Source organism: Hemitrygon akajei, chromosome 1 (genome assembly GCF_048418815.1).
Source record: "Hemitrygon akajei chromosome 1, sHemAka1.3, whole genome shotgun sequence".
In the NCBI taxonomy this organism is placed as follows: domain Eukaryota; kingdom Metazoa; phylum Chordata; class Chondrichthyes; order Myliobatiformes; family Dasyatidae; genus Hemitrygon; species Hemitrygon akajei.
In genome coordinates, this window is record NC_133124.1 from 217,330,059 (window position 1) to 217,347,486 (window position 17,428).

At 46.9% G+C, this 17,428-nt stretch overlaps 1 protein-coding gene across 2 annotated transcripts in view; it reads right to left on the reverse strand.

The window, feature by feature from the left end:
• LOC140735803 (rab11 family-interacting protein 1-like) overlaps positions 1-11,492 on the reverse strand; it is a 56,277-nt gene extending 44,785 nt beyond the window's left edge. The window contains exons 1-2 of one of the 2 annotated variants that reach the window (XM_073061299.1): positions 11,339-11,492; positions 10,820-11,201 (exon numbers count right to left, since the gene is read on the reverse strand). In XM_073061299.1, the coding sequence (XP_072917400.1) occupies positions 10,820-11,169 (350 nt within the window). In that variant the 5' untranslated portion in view covers positions 11,170-11,201; positions 11,339-11,492. The remainder of the gene's footprint in view (positions 1-10,819; positions 11,202-11,338) is intronic. The other variant, XM_073061290.1, reaches the window with a different exon arrangement.
• Positions 11,493-17,428: the final 5,936 nt, after the last annotated feature.

Below are 17,428 nucleotides of genomic sequence, written 5' to 3' on the forward strand. Positions count from 1 at the left end.
AAACATACAGCTCTCATCAACAAGGCCACAAGGGAAACAAGCAAACGCAGGGCTCAAAACCAAATTACTGCTCAAATAACGACCTTATTTTCTTAAAGTGATACACCCACATAACTCTGATGTTAAAACAGTGAATTCTAAGAACACAGAATAAAGCACAGAAATAGCTCAACACCAGTTTCTATTGCAATGAGTCTCTTTTCTATCACTCATCTACCCTCATCCACTGTTTGTCCACTCCTTTAGATATTCTCCAGAGGGACAATGAGGCCAGTATATCAGAGGTAGATAATACGGATACAATAAAAGCTTCCCCCCACCCCCAGGTCCCACATGGAAAACAGGTTTAAAATAAATAAATCAGCTACAAAGACTTTGAAAGGTTGGTCATGTCATTTCTTCAATACTGAGAAGATGAATTGTTGAGTCCTTGAATGAGAGTCTGGTAGGCTGTGGGATCAGTTCAGCGTTGAAGTGAGTAAAATTATCCACCCTAGTTCAGGAGCCTGATGGTTGAAGGGTTACAGCTGTTCCTGAACCTGGTGGTGTGGGACCCAGGGCTCCTGTACCTTCTTCCTGATGGCAGCAGCGAGAAGAGAGCAGTAATGGTGAGAGTCTTCGACGATGGAAGCTGCTTTCTTCTGGCAGTGCTCCGTGTAGATGTGCTCAGAGGTGGGGAGGACTTTACCAGTGATGGACTGGACCGTGGTAAGGAAAACCAAGAAGCTACAGTGGAAATTGACAAATTGTAGCCACAAGATTGGATTCGACAACTTTGTTTGATTAAATCATTTGATCTTAAAGACAACTGGCCAAAGCCTCTAAAACAATTTTATCTCCCACCTTTCAGAATCAGGTTAATTACCACAACATATTGTGAAGTTTCATTGTTTGCGGCACTACAGTGAAATACAAAAAATACAAATTCCAATAAATATTTAAAAATTAAATTAGTGCCTAGAGAGCAGAGCATGAGGTACTGTTCATGGGTTCATTATCCATTCAGAAATCTGATGGCAGAGGGGAAAAGCTGTTCCTGAGTGACTGAGTGCGTGCCTTCAGGCTCCTGTACCTCCTCCCTGATGGCAGCAATAAGAAGAGGGTATGTCCTGGTGCTGAGTGCAATTAATGATGGACTCCATCTCTTTAAGGCATCACTTTCTGAAGATGTCCTGGATGCTGGGGAAATTGGTGTCCATGATGGAGTTGACTGAGTTTGCAACTTTCCGCAGTGTTTTTTTTTCCTGATCCTGTGCAGTGGTCCCTCCATACCAGATGGAGATACAGCCAGTTAAAATGCTCTCCATGGTACATCTATAGAAATTTACAAGCGTCTTTGGTGACATACCAAATCTCCTCAAAGTCCAAATAAATAAAGGTGCTCTTTATAATTGTATCAAAAAATTAAACCCAGGATAGACCTCAGAGTCATTGACACCCAGGAACTAGAAACTGTTTACTTTCCACTGTCAATCACTCAACAAGGTATTCCCTCGACCGCTCCTCTCTGAAGTCCTTGATCTTACATACACAATCCTCTGAGCCCAGGACAGGATGTTTTCTGTGGCCTCATGGGACAGACAATGGGCCTTCAACTTCCCCAGCAAGCTTGCAGAGATTCACAGACTCGAGTCTTTGGCTATCAGTCCTCAACTTCTGATCGAACCTTCAGGTATTCAGACTTCAATCTGTGGTACTGACCCAGGACTCTTCAATCATAATGAACGAGGACCCTGGATAAGGTCCTGAACTCCAATCACAGAATACACAGAAAACTCCTTAACTGGGGGGGGTTTAAGCCCACATTGCTGCTGGTCTGATATCCAAGTCTACATCACTGCCCTTTGAACATGTAATGGAAGCTTAGACCCTGTCCTCAAATCCCCCAACACATCCCTGTCCCTAGACTCCAACCTCACCCCTAACTCTCGTGTCCAAAACCATCCCGACGAACAAAAACAAACTAAAATCCGAACTGCAACCTCAACCTGGCACCATTTTGATAAATAATCCATAGACTGGGGGCTCCCAACCTTTTTTTATGCCAAGGACAATACCATAAAGCAGATGACACCAAGTCAGCAGGTCAACAGTTTAGCTCTGAATGGCTTGTAAAATTGAGTTTCGGTCACATTTCACAATATATTGGCCAGTTAGTCAACTTCCATCCTACTGGGACAGACCCCTGGTGTAGGGACGGATATTGTGAGGAAAACCATGTTCTATAAAGAGGTGGTAACCAAGGCATGCCTTCTCATCAGGGAGATGGTACAAGAGCCTGAGGACACACACGCAATGTTTTAAAGAACAGATCCTACCCTGCCACCATCAGATATCTGAACAGACAAATAAAAGAACACGAACTCATTATTCCCTTTCTTTGCACTGTATTTATTTGTATAGTTATTTTAAGTCTTGGATCTGTACTGCGGCCACAAAACAAATTTCATGTCTTAAGACAGCATTAAGAAACCAGGTTTTGATTCTGACTTGACCCAATTACTCCACTTCTTGCACAACTCATTTCTGTACACATTTCTTATTGTAATGCACTGAACTGCTGCCACTAAACAGATTGCACAATATAGGTCAGTGCGTTGGAATCTGCTGTCTGTCACGGCCTCATTCACAGCCCGATCAAGTCACTAGGTGTACAGTGCGTTTCTATACGTTCCCCAAGTTCCATGCCATTCACCTGGCATCTGCACACACGACACATTTTCAGTTGTGGCAGGGCGGGTCTCCAAAATAAATAAATAATTCCAAACAAGGCACGAAAACACCACCTTCCTTGCACAAGTTTGCTCCTCCCAAGCGTTGGCTGGGTATTTATTTACTGTTATTTAGAGATGACCAATTAACCGAAACGCCTTCGGAACGTGGAAGGAAACCCACCTACATCACGGGGAGGACGTACAAACTCCTTACGGAGGACATCGGAACTGAACTCTGACACCTCGAGTTGTAATAGTGCAACTACCATGGTGCCCCTGAACTTAGAATTAGCACACATCTAGGAGTTATTTTAATATTTTGTTTAGACCAGACTCTTGCTGCCCAACGAGCTGCACCACCCAGCAACCCACCCATTTAACCCTACCCTAATTACAGGACGACTTACAATGGCCAAATAACCTACTAACCAGTAGGTTTTTGGACTGCCAGAGGAAATTGGAGCACCCGGAGAAAACCCATGTGGTCACGGGGAGACCACAAACTCCTTACAGGTGGCACTGGATTTGAACTCTGAACTCACACACAGAGCTGTAACTGTTGTACAGTTATAGCTGTAACAACAGCTGTAGCCGTTGTCACGCCAACAGCTACACGACCGTCGCCCACCCACACGAGTTTTCAACTGTGGCTCTCACCGTACAAACAATGGAGCTTCAGCTCGACAGTATTTGAACCACCAACCGAATCAAGTTTCACTGCCAACTTGCTCCAGCACATCTGATTTACCACACCCTACCCACAGAGACCAGCCGGTACCAGATGGCAGCAGCCTTGCTCAGAACAGGAAGGTTCTAACTTCCAGAGCAACTCGTGCAAAATGCTGGAGGAACTCAGCAGCGTCTACGGAAGGAAATAAACAGTTGATGTTTTGGACAAAAACCTTTCACCAGGCTCAAAAACTCCAACTGTTTATTCCTCTCCCTAGACGCTGCCTGACCTGCAGAGTTCATCCAGCATTTTGTGCATGTTGCTCTGGATTTCCAGCATCTACAGAAATCTCATGTTTATGTTTCAACTTCTACCCCTGGACTAGAGATCTAACCACAGTTACCTAGATCAACTTTATGATAACAATTTGTTCCACACTCACCCCACTCTTTCACATCTATCTGAAGGTCACAAACTCTACCAAACTGTCCGCTTCCACAACCAACTCCGATAACCCATTCCTCACACCTACCAATCTACATAAACAAACTTATGACTCACGTCACTTTTATACACCCCCACTTAACCTCAGAAGAACATCCTCTGGTGTTTGATATATCTACCCTGGAGAAAAGATTCCCCGAGGGCATGCATTGAAGGCGAGGGGGGTAGGTTCAAAGGGGATGTGAGGGGCAATTTTTTTCTTTAAAAACCTGAGAATAGTCAATACCAGGAATGTGCTGCCTGGTATGGTGGTAGAGGCAAATACATTAGAGGCTTTTAAGAGACGTTTGGATACAAGGAAGATGAAGGTATATGGACAGGGGGTAGGTAGGAGAGATTAGTGTTTGGGCATTTTTGATTTGCTTTTTAGCTGGGTTAGTCCAGTGTTGTGGGCCAAATGGCCCGTTCCAGTACTATGTCTACCTTGTCTATGCGTTTCTATCGAGCTTCCCCTCAGCCTCCAGGAAATGAGGGGAATGACACAAGTTTGTGGTAGGTCGCAACAACAATCCCAGTAACAGATCAGGGAACAGGAACAGGGGCCACAAAACTGACGGAATCATGCGGACCATCACAAGATTGAACTACAGGTAGTAAACACCTGATGCAAGGCACGTGGATGAAAGAAAAGAGAAGGGCCAGGTGGGAAGGAAAGGGTTAGACTGATCCGAGAGTAAGTAAAGGCCAGAACAACATCATGACCCAAAGGGCCTGAACTGCACTGGACTGTTCTATGCTCAGTGTTTGACCCTGCACAAGAGGTTCACACTGAACCACGCCTGTAATCACCACACTCCAGTCTGCTGACTTATTTTTTGTATTGCTGTCATTTCTGTTACTGTATAACCAAGCACGATACCCTTACTATCTGCTCCATATCTGAACAGTTCATGAACACTACCTTACTACACGGCTTCTGCTGCTCTCTTACACACACTCATTGGTACACCTGCTCGTTAATGCAAATATCTCATCAGCCAATCAGAAGGAAGCGCCTCAATGCATAGAAGCATGGAGACGTGGTCAACAGGTTCAGCTGTTGTTCAGACCAATCAGAACAGGGAAGAAAATGTGATCCGAGTGACTGACCGTGGAATGATTGTTGGTGCCAGATGGGGTGGTTTGAGTATCTCAGAAAATGCTGATCTCCTGGGTTTTCATGCACAACAGTCCCTGGAGTTCAGAGAATGGTGCGAACTACAAAAAAAAATTCCAGAGTAGCAGTTCTGTGGGGGAAGGTACAGAAGCCTCAGGACTCTCTATCGGATTCACAAATGGTTACTACCCTTTAACCATCAAGCTCTTCACTTGCCCCACCACTGACCTGTTCCCACAATACAAGGACTCACTTTCAAAGACTCTTCATCTCATGCTCTTGATATTATCTTCTTGTATTTGCGGTTTGTCATCTTTTGCACACCGGCTGAATGACCAAATTTCTGTGATTTTTCATTGTTTCTGTGACGGTTATTATTCTAACATGCATATATTGAACATGCCCACAAGAAAATGAATCTCAGGGAGTAGTATGTGGTGACATAGGTATTGTGATAAAAGTTTACTTTTGACTACTTAAGGCAGCACTTTTCTCACAACCACCACTCAGCGTTTAAAAAAATCCCTACTTGTCATCCCACCATACTTAAATCACACTAAAATTATGACCCCTCGTACTAGCAAATTTCCACCTGGGGAAAGTCTCTGATTGTCCACTTGAAGCATGACTCACATCTTATGCACCTCTATCAAGTCACCTCTCATCCTACTTCACTCTAGCGAGAAAAGCCCTCTCACTCAACCTCCAAGTTCTCCCACAGCTTCACCCCTCCCGATCTGTAGACTCCTCCAGCCCTACAGTATTCCCAATTCTGAAAATATTGTTATGCGCCATGTCATATGACGTGGGCAATCATGATCTTTTTATGACCATGATTGTCCTTGGCAAATTTTTCTGCAGAAGTGGTTTGCCATTGCCTTCTTCTGGGCAGTGTCTTTACAAGACGGGTGACCCCAGCCATTATCAATACTCTTCAGAAATTGTCTGCCTGGTGTCAGTGATCACATAACCAGGACTTGTGCTCTGCACCAGCTGCTCATACGACCATCCACCACCTGCTCCCATGGCTTCACATGACCCTGATCGGGGGCTAAGCAGGTGTTACACCTTGCCCAAGGGTGACCTGCAGACCAGTGGAGAGAAGGAGCGCCTTCCACCTCCTTTGACAGAAACACATCTCCACCCACTGCAAATATCAAGTTCAATAATTCCATAGCAGCTGACATCAAATTCTGGAACTCCCCTCATGAAGCCTAATTTTCAAGAACTTCCAGTATTAGTCAGATTTTGTCCAGTGATGCTATTACATTTGGTTGTCATTTTGCAATGTTTTTCTTAAACTCACTACCCAAATGCAAGTGGTCACTACGTTTTGTTTCCAGTTTTCCCTACCACACCCACATAGCCCCAATGTGCTGGTTTCTCCCGTCACCGGGGTTATCTCAGCCGCACTCCGTCTCAAGCACACTGGCCTCACAGATCCGCAGAGTTTAAACTAATTAGGTCAAAACCACCAAACCCTGCAGCTGACGTCCTTCAGACTGCAGCAAGCAGAGTTCACTAAATTATTCCTAAAAATAAATGCACACCAACCGAGAAATGAAAGTCTCACTGTACCTACATTCAATGCAGTTAACCATCGCATGTGTGACAATCGCAATCACAGGAAATGAAACAATGCAGACAAGTCTCAAGATGTACCAACATGGTCCGATTTTTGCATGCTAACCTACAAGGAGGACAAAAGGCTGCTGAACTGTCCCTGTGGAAGTCTAGAGCTGCTTGGACAAGGGACACTGCGTTGGAAGAGCGGATGAAACGCCTCTCTCCATCTCCAGGCTTCCCTCCAAGCAATGCACCATCCCAAGTATTTCACCATTACTGGCTCTAAACCTTTTAACTCTCCTACAGGACAGCAATTTCACCACAAGTCTGTTGTGGTTGCCACCACCTTCAAGTATAATTAAGGTCAAGAAATGCTGCACTCTCCCACAACAATCCAAGAACAAAAATCACTGAAGAGAATGCACTGCAAATACACAACTCTCCTACTAACAACACACACAAAATGCTGGTGGAACACAGCAGGCCAGGCAGCATCGATAGGGAGAAGCGCTGTCGGCGTTTCGGGCCGAGACCCTTCGTCAGAACTAACCGAAAGGAAAAACAGTAAGAGATTTGAAAGTAGTGGGGGGAGGGGGAAATGCGAAATGATAGGAGAAGACCGGAGGGGGTGGGATGAAGCTAAGAGCTGGAAAGGTGATTGGCGAAAGTGATACAGAGCTGGAGAAGGGAAAGGATCATGAGACGGGAGGCCTCAGGAGAAAGAAAGGAGTGGGGTGGGGGGAGAAGGAGTACCAGAGGGAGATGCAGAACAGGCAAACAACTAAATATGTCAGGGATGGGGCAAGAAGGGGAGGAGGGGCATTAACGGAAGTTAGAGAAGTCAATGTTCATGCCATCAGGTTGGAGGCTACCCAGCCGGTATATAATACCTGGACTATTCCTCTTCCCACCCTGTCTCTTGCAAAAAGGCTATCCCCTTCTCACAATTCCTCCATCTCCGCCGCATCTGCTCTCAGGATGAAGCTTTTCATTCCAGGACGAAGGAGATGTCTTCCTTTTTTAAACAAAGGGGCTTCCCTTTGTCCATCATCAACTCTGGTCTCAAACGCATCTCTCCCATTTCCCGCACATCTGCTACCCCACTTGGGATAGGGTTCCCCTTGTCCTTACCTACCACCCCACCAGCCTCCAGGTCCAACGTATAATTCTCCGTAACTTCCGCCACCTCCAACGGGATCCCACTACCAAACACATTTTTCCCTCCCCCCTTTCTGCTTTTCACAGGGATTGCTCCCTACGCGACTCCCTTGTCCACTCATCCCCCCCATCCCTTCCCACCGATCTCCCTCCTGGCACTTATCCTTGTAAACGGAACAAGTGTTACACCTGCCCTTACACTTCCTCCCTCACCACCATTCAGGGCCCCAGACAGTCCTTCCAGGTGAGGCGACACTTCACCTGTGAGTCAGCTGGTGTGGTATACTGCGTCCGGTGCTCCCGGTGTGGCCTTCTATATATTGGTGAGACCCGACGCAGACTGGGAGACCGTTTCCCTGAACACCTACGCTCGGTCCGCCAGAAAAAGCAGGATCTCCCTGTGGCCACATATATTAATTCCACGTCCCATTCCCATTCTGATATGTCTATCCGTGGCCTCCTCTATTGTCAAAATGAATCCAAACTCAGGTTGGAGGAACAACACCTTATATACCGGCTGGGTAACCTCCAACCTGATGGCATGAACATTGACTTCTCTAACTTCCGTTAATGCCCCTCCTCCCCTTCTTACCCCATCCCTGACATATTTAGTTGTTTGCCTGTTCTCCATCTCCCTCTGGTACTCCCGCGCCCCCCCCACTTTCTTTCTCCTGAGGCCTCCCGTCCCATGATCCTTTCCCTTCTCCAGCTCGGTATCACTTTCGCCAATCACCTTTCCAGCTCTTAGCTTCATCCCACCCCCTCCGGGTCCATCATTTCACATTTCCCCCTCCCCCCACTACTTTCAAATCTCTTACTATCTTTCCTTTCGGCTAGTCCTGACGAAGGGTCTCGGCCCGAAACGTCGACAGCGCTTCTCCCTATCGATACTGCCTGGCCTGCTGTGTTCCACCAGCATTTTGTGTGTTGTTATTGTTTGAATTTCCAGCATCTGCAGATTTCCTCGTGTTTGCAACTTTCCTACTGCTGGTTTGACACACTCATACTGGAGTAATTACTCAGCTGCTAGAATTGGAATCAGGTTTGTTATCACAAGACATCATCATTGTGTGCTGTGTCGTATGACGTGGGCGATCATGATCTCATGAGCATGATTGTTCTTGGCAAATTTTTCTACAGAAGTGGTTTGCCATTGCCTTCTTCAGGGCAGTGTCTTTACAAGATGGTTGACCCCAGCCATTATCAATACTCTTCAGAGATTGTCTGCCTGGTGTCAGTGGTCACATAACCAGGACTTGTGATCTGCACCGGCTGCTCATACGACTGTCTACCACCTGCTCCCATGGCTTCACATGACCCTGATCGGGGGCTAAGCAGGTGCTACACCTTGCCCGAGGGTGACCAGCAGGCTAGCGGAGGGAAGGAGCGCCTCGCACCTCCTTTGGTAGAGACACATCTTCACCTCACCACCCATAACACACAGCAGCAGAATTAGGCCATTTGGCCCATCATGCCTAGTCATCCATTTGATCATGGCTGATTTATTTTCCCCCTCTACCCTATTCACCTGCCATCTCACCATAACCTTTGACTAATCAAGAACATATGAACCTCCATTTTAGATATACCCAATGACTCTGCCTCCTGAGCCGTCTGTAGCAATGAGTTCCAGATTCACCACCTTCTATCTTAAGCAGATGTTCCCATCCTGGGATGCACGGACCCCTCGGCTAATGGTAGGAGTCTACGGTACAAAGGTAGGGAACCCCTGCATTCCTCATCTGTTCCAAAGGCACATCCTTCAACTGAGGCTGTGCCCTCTGATCCTAGGCTCCCCCACTGTAGAAAACATACTCTACACATAACCACTACAGCACGGAAACAGGCCATCTCGGCCCTTCTAGTCCGTGCCGAACGCTTACTCTCACCTAGTCCCACCGGCCCGCACTCAGACTATCCAGACTATCTAGGACTTACAAGAAATTCCACATCTCTGATCTAAAAGTGCACCATTATATTCAGAAGCCAAGCCCTCAAGACAACAAATCTGTTGTGAAATTTGTTTTGCACGAGCAGCCGAGTACAATACATAAAAAAAATATAAAAAAATATTGCCAAGAGAGAGCGAAGTAGCAAAGACAGTATACACTGTACCCAAAACACAGAGTTGCTCTCTTCAGGTCCCTGCACCCCCTCCCTGGTGGTAACGAGAATAGGGCTTATCCTGGGTGGTGGGGGCCCTTAAATGGTAGGGGATCTTCACAGCCAAGAAACGCTGGAAATGTTGAGCCATCCACACTAAATACTGAGGAATTTAGCAGGCCAGGCAGCATCCATGGCAGGAATCAAAGTGGACATTTTGGGCCAAGACCCCTCAACAGATCTGTCTCATCAGCAGCTATGGGTGGCATTCAAAAGGGTGAAACAATTAACACCTTGGACACCTATTTTACATATCTCAACAAATATAAAAACTAAAAACTATTCCCCAACTCCGTAAAAATATAGATCAGTGCGGATGAACTTGGTTCTTCCTCTCCACAGATGCTGCCCGACCTGCTGAATTCCACCAGCATCTGTGAATCCAGGCTACTGATGAGAGCACCATTTTAAACCTGACACAGCAGAGTCAAGCAAGAGTTACACAGAAAGAAAGATGAACTCTGAAGAGCTGGCAGCAGGTGTTCTGTAGCAAGCTGGAGGCTGCACTGTCGGGATGCTGGGGTCCAATACCCTTCAAGCCTTCCCAACGTAGTCGGAAGCCCTGCACTCTACCCCAGAGCCGCCAATCAGCGACAAGCCCTTTGTCACGTGTTTTTCCCCTTAGCTTCGAAGGCTTTTTCCACCAGGAGCGGAAAATACCGAAACAAAATTCAAAAAACTGAACAGATGGAATTCTGCAGGCGCTGGAAATCCAGAGAAGGCAACTTCTGTGGGGAGTTTAAAAAGATAGCCGCCGTTTCGGGCCGAGGGTCCTGATGAAGGCCATTAGCCCGAAATGTCACCTGTTTATTCCCCTCCAAACAAGCTACCTGACCTGCTGAGTTCCTCCAGCATTTTGTGCGCGTTAATCAGAGATTTGGGCAGGCTGAAAAGTTCTACAGGGGAGGAGAGAGCCGGGGGAAGGGAGGGGGGTTAATTGCACCTTACCCGACTTTGTTCCTGGTCTTGTGTTGGTACAGCTCGCTCAGGTCGATCACCGCCTGGCCCAGGAATTTGTCCAGCCCCACCAGGGCTCGGTGCGTGACGATCAGGTACAGGGTGCTCCTCTCCTTGGCGCCCTGCTGCAGCAGCGGCAGCTCGAACTCGGCCTCCTCCTTCCACTGCGGCTCCCTGCTCTTCTCGGCCACCGAGCTGGAGTACTTCTCCTTGCCCAGTTGCATGATGACAAAAGCGTCGTTGGTACCATCCTTGCCCTTGCTGCGCAGCCCGCGGGCTCGGATCACCACCACCCTGACGTGGGTGGGATACCACTGCTGACTCTGCTCCAACAGCGACATGCCCTCGGCGCACGGAGCGACGGCGAGAAAGCCTAGCCCGGTGGAACAAGAGCAGAAGTCTGGTTAGTGTTATAATGGAACCTCGCAACAGTGTCAAGAACTTATGGCAACGATGAGTAAAACTTTAAACCACTGATTCCTCTCCTGAATACCTCCCACCCCAGTTTACCGAAACTCCTCGCCGGGACTGTCCCGCGGACAGCTCACCACTCTCACCCGAGGTCGCTGCTACCTGGCACCGGACTCCGGAGGATCCTAACCCCGAACTCAACTCCACTCCGCCACCTTCCCTCCTCGCTACATAGATTCCACCTGCCTTCACGCCAGGAAAAAATCCCGCTGGTGCCGCCTCCCTCCTGTCTCCATTGGTCTATCTTCCAAGCCCATGGTCCTGATCCCTTTGCTGATTGGATTATCCTATTGTCCATCACATTAAGGTACCGCCCCGTTTTCTGCGTACTGCCATTGGTCCAACTGCCCGCCCGTAACAAAGCAGCTGCACGCCCCTCTCTGATTGTGCTTTTCATCTGTCCATCTGGTGATGCGTAGGCTCCGCCCTCTGAGCCCTGAGTCTGATGGGGGGGGGGGGGGGTGAAGAGTAGATGTTGTCACAGTTCAACTGGAGATGACTTCCAAACACTTTAGATCTGTAGTTTCCGATGAAAGGTCACAAAGCAGTCAAAGATCAGGGTGGGGAGTGGAACTGAGTTCAGTTCAGCCGCTATTATTCTATTAAATAGCAGACTGGATCCAAAGGGCCGAAGAGCCTTCCTACCCTTCAGCATGCCAGCTATCACCACAGATCAACAACCTCAGTGGTTTGCTCTGGTGAGGCACCTGAGAGAGAATAATTTCCAGGTCTACATGCAAAGAGCATTGATAGAATTACTTCAGCAGGGTAGTGTTAAAGTTAGTGCTCTGATTGCAATGTACTGCAACATTACGTATTTTCGTGCTTTCCCAACGAGGCTATTCGGCCAATTATGTCTGTGCCTGAGCAATCCCATTCGCAAATTCCTACAGATGTACCGGAGAGATGATCTCCGTCTGGTATGGGGGGAAGGGAGGAGGCCACTGCACAGGATTGAAATAAGCTGCAGAAATTTGTAAACTCAATCAGCTCCATCATGGGCGCTAGCCTGTCCAACATCCAGAACATCTTAGAGAAATACAGCAGATAAACAGGCCGGGAGGCCCATCTAGTTCTTGCTGAAACAATTTAACTTGCCTACTCCCATCAAGATGCGGGACCACGGCTCTCCACACCCCTACCGTTACTGTACCTATCCAAACTTCTCGTAAATGTTGAAATCGAGCTCCTTTGGACCACTCGTGCTGGCAGCTCACTCCATACTCTCACGACCCTCCAAGTGAATAAGGTTCCCTTCATGTGCTATTTAAACTTTTCACCTTCCACCCTTAACCCATGACCTCTGGTTGTTGTCCCACCCAACCTAATTGGGAAAAGCCTGCACTTACCCTATCTATACCCCTCATAATATTGTATACCTCTATCAAATCTCCCTTCAATCTTCTACGTTCAAGGGGAATAAACCCCCAATCCTGCCGAAGGGTTTCGGCCCGAAACGTCGACTGTACTTGTTTCCATAGATGCTACCTGGCCTGTTGAGTTCCTCCAGCATTTTGTGTGTGTTGCTTGTTTTAGGAACAGCTTCTTCCCCTCTGCCTTCAGATTTCTGAATGAACAATGAACTCATGAGCTCTACCTCACTACTTTTTTCTTTTTGCATTCTTATTTAGTTTAACTTTTTAAAATATATATTTCTTACTGTAATTTAGTCTTTATTATTAAGTATTGCAATGTACTGCTGGTGCATAACCAGAAATTTCACGACATATGCAGGTGATATTAATCCTTGTTTTCCAGTTACTGGAATCTGAGGCCTTGCTGGAAGGACTCAGGGAATGATGTGACATTGATGAAAAGGGGTAGAAGTATGGACAGAAACAGGGTAGTAAACAAAATACGCTTGTAAAAGAAAATAAAAATGATTGCGGTAAAGTCCAGACTTTTCCATAATTGTTATTATTCTAGGCAGTTCTGTCATTGGTCCGGCTGCGAGCCCGTAACAAAGCAGCTACACCTCACCCCCCTCAGATTGGTGCTTTCACATGCCCATCAGGGGACGTCAGGGCTCCGCCCCCCGAACCCTGAGTCTGATAGGAAGGGCGAGGCTAACGTCGTGCGCTGCTTTCACCCGGTCAGCATAATAAAACAGAATACTGAATCCGAACTGGATTAAACAAGCGTTCACCCCTATTTCTGAAGTGGGACAAGAGGCAGTGAACTGGGGAGGAGAGGGTACGTTATGAAAAGTCTGGATTTGTGTATTTAATGCCCATTAACCCAACCCACAAAGGCCGTCTCGAGTTCCACTGAATAACCGTGGGCAACACAATAGCGTCGCGGTTAGCGCAACTGTAGAAATGTTGTTAGACTCTTGGGTGACACAGCAAATCTCAAAACTCTTAGTGAAATATAGCCGCTGGCGTGTCCCACTTCTTCGTGTTTCAGAATCAGGGTCACGTTTAACATCACCGGCGTATGTCGTGAAATTCGTGACTACGCGGCAGCAATACTTTTTATTACTTTATTATAATAATAAAAGCTGTAAATTACAGTAAGATACATAGATAATATTTAAAATTGATATATATGTTAAGTAGTGCAAGAAGAGAAATAAAAACATAATGAGGTTAGTGTTCATGAGCTCAATGTCCATTCAGAAATCAGATGGCAGAGGGGAAGAAGCTGTTCCTGAATCATTGAGTGTGAGTCTTCAGGCTCCTGTACCTCCTCCCTGATGGTAGCAATGAGAAGAGAGCATGTCCTAGGTGATGGGGGTCCTTTGTAATGGACGCCGTCTGTCTGAGGCATCACCCCTTGAAGATGTCCTACATGCTGGGGAGGCCAGTGCCCATGATGGAGCTGACTTAGTTCACAATTTCATGCAGCTTACTTCAATCCAGTGCAGTGCCCCCCCCCCCCTCACCCCAGACCTGATGGTGATGCAGCCAGTTAGAATGGTCTCCACGGTTCATCTGTAGAAATTTATGAGTGTCATTGATGACACAGCAAATCTCTACAAACTCCTATCATGCCTTTTCTGTAAATGCATTGTTTGCTGGTGGGATGCCTTCTTCGTTGAATCCAGGATAGATCCTCTGAGATGCTGAGGCCCAGAAACTCGAAGTTCCTCACCCTTTCTACTGAGGAACTGCGTGTGTTCTCCCCTTCCTGAAGCCCTTGGTCTTGATGCTGTGTACAAAAGTATTTTTGCACGCCATTCAAAGACTGATTGAAAGACAAGGTAGATGACATTCTGAAGGATCCGCGAAACAAGGACAAAGGGGAACTGGCACAAAAGGGGAGTAGAGCCCTGGGACAGATTAGCCCCTAACTTATCAGGTCAAGCGCGAGTGGCTGAGTGGTCCGCTCGAATTTCCTTATGTCCGTACATTTGAATCCACTGGAGGATAGCAAACTCCCAATAAAGAGTGAAGGAAGGTGTCCATTATCTATCAACTTCCAATGCACACAAAGCGCTGGAGGAACTCTGCAGGTCAGGCAGGATTGATGGAAGCGAGTAAACAGTCAATATTTTGGGCCGAGACCCTTCATCAGGACTGGAGATGGAAAGTCCTGTTGGGTGTTGTGTGAATGTTTTGTGTGTGTTGCTCAAAATTTCCAGCAGCTGTAGAATCTCTTGTGTTTCTCATGAGAACAGTAAGACATAGGAACAGAATTAGGCCATTCTGCCCATCAAGTTTCTCTGCCATTCCATGGCTGATTTATTACCCCTCTCAACCCCATTCCCCTGACTTTTCCCCATAACCATTGACACCCTTTCTAATCAAGAACCTATCAGCCTCTGCTTTAAATACACCCAACAACATCTCGGCTGCAGGAGTACGTGCTGAGGGAGGCACTGAAACTCGGTGCAGCCACCGCAAGGGCCCAGTGGGGCAGGACCACAGTTTAGAGTTCTTCTCCCACGGGAGTGGGAGGGTAGGGTGGCGGGGAGTTTACCCCTCAACAATGGTGTTTAAAGATGAACCAACATAGTATATATAGTCTACATATAGAATGTAGAGGAAATGTCTGTAACGGATTGAAAGTCATTGAATGGTTCATTGTAAATAATTTTATTTTTGAATTAAAGTATATTTTGTTTTAAAAATATATATACCCAACAAACTGGTCTCCACAGCTGTCTGTGGCAATGAATTCTAGAGATTCACCACCTCCAGCTAAAGAAACTCCTCCTTTAATAGGGTAAATCCTTCTTTTCTGAAACTGTGACAATAGACAGTAGGTGCAGGAGTAGGCCATTTGGCCCTTCTAGCCAGTACCACCATTCACTGTGATCATGGCTGATCATACACAGTCAGTAGCCCGTTCCTGCCCTCTCCCCATATCCCTTGACCCTGCTATCTATAAGAGCTCTATCTAACTCTCTCTTGAATGCATCCAGAGACTTGGCCTCCACTGCCTTCTGGGGCAGAGCATTCCACATATCCACCACTCTCTGGGTGAAAAAGTTTTTCCGCATCTCTGTTCTAAATGGCCTACCCCTTATTCTTAAACTGTGGCCTCTAGTTCTGGACTCGCCCATCAGCGGGAACATGCTTCCTGCCTCCAGCGTGTCCAATCCCTTAATAATCTTATATGTTTCAATCAGATCCCCTCTCATCCTTCTAAATTCCAGTGTGTACAAGCCCAGACGCTCCAATCTTTCAACATATGACAGCCCTGCCATCTGATCCGAAGTTTGCCACAATTGGAAGCATCCTGTCCCAGGTCCACCCTATCTAGGCCTTTCAATGTTTGACTGGGTTCAATCGAAACACATTGTTTAACAGATTGTGACCCCCATCATTGATACAGCCACCAGAGAGAGAGAGACATTGTTTCCTGTAGCAAATGATTCCAGGGCAGGGTGGCATGGATGTAACGTTTTGGACACTGGGGGCAGTGAGACGGTATTTCACACAATCAGTGGCTCCAGGGTGGATTTCACTGCTGTAAACGCTGAGTGGTGTCAATGGAATCAATCAGGACTACCAAAAGGGAATTCAACAGAGGAGAACAAAAACAATTTGCAGGTAATTGGGGAAGGAGGAGCAGAAATATGATGAATGGATTATTGTAATAGGAGTCATTATTGCTGCATTTAAAGCGATTAGCTTTATTTGCAAACATGAGAAAGTCTGCAGATGCTGGAAATCCAAAGCAGTACACACAAAATGCTGGCCAAGCAGCATCTGTGGAAATGCGTTAACAGTCGACGTTTCAGGCTGAGACCCTTCATCAGGATTGAAAAGGAAAGGGGACGATGCCAGAATAAAAAGGTGGGGGGGGGGCAGGGGCTAAGGAGGACTAGCATGAAGGTGATAGGTGAAGCAAGGTGGGCGGGAAAGGTCAAGGGCTGGAGAAGAAGAAATCTGATAAGAGATTAGAGAAGACCATAGGAAAAAGGGAAGAGGTAAAGGGCCAGAGTTGGGATTAGAAGAGGAGCGGAGGGGAAGGGAAAAAATATTGAAAGGAGAAATCGATATTCATGTGATGAAGTTGGAGGCTACCCAGATGGAATATAAGATGTTGCTCTTCCACCCTGAAGATGGCCTCACCTTGGCACAAGAGGAGCTCGTGGACTGACATGTCAGAACGGGAATGGGAATTAAAATGTTTGGCTGCTGGGATGTTCCATTTTAGGCAGATGGACCAGAATGTTCGACAAAGCAGTCCCCCAGTCTATGGCAGGTCTCGCCAATGTAGAGGAGGCTGCGTCAGGAGCACTGGACACAGTAGACAACCCCAGCATCTTTGCAGGTGGATGTTGCCTCTCCTGGAAGGACTGTTTGGTGCCCTGAATGGAGCTGAGGGAGGAAATGAATGGGCAGGTGTAGCATTTTGGCCGCTTTGCGGCCTAATCGTTCATGCGTCTGGTCCTCCCAATGCTCTGTGCTCGTGAAGCTGCTGTGGCTAGCTTTCCATTGGATCTGTGCAGGAGCACGTAGCTTTCCGCACACGTCAATAAACTCAACCTCGGTTTTGACTTTGGCAGCATGGGTTCAGAGGAGATGTATTTGAAGTCACTCCCTGAGAAAAATTGCAGTTGGTTCCATTTACTTCTTTATTTTATTAGGTGGTACAGCACAGCTGGCCCTTTCCAGGGACATATACGTTTAGCATTGTTTCAGAATCAGAATCAGCTTTAGTATCACCAGCGTATAT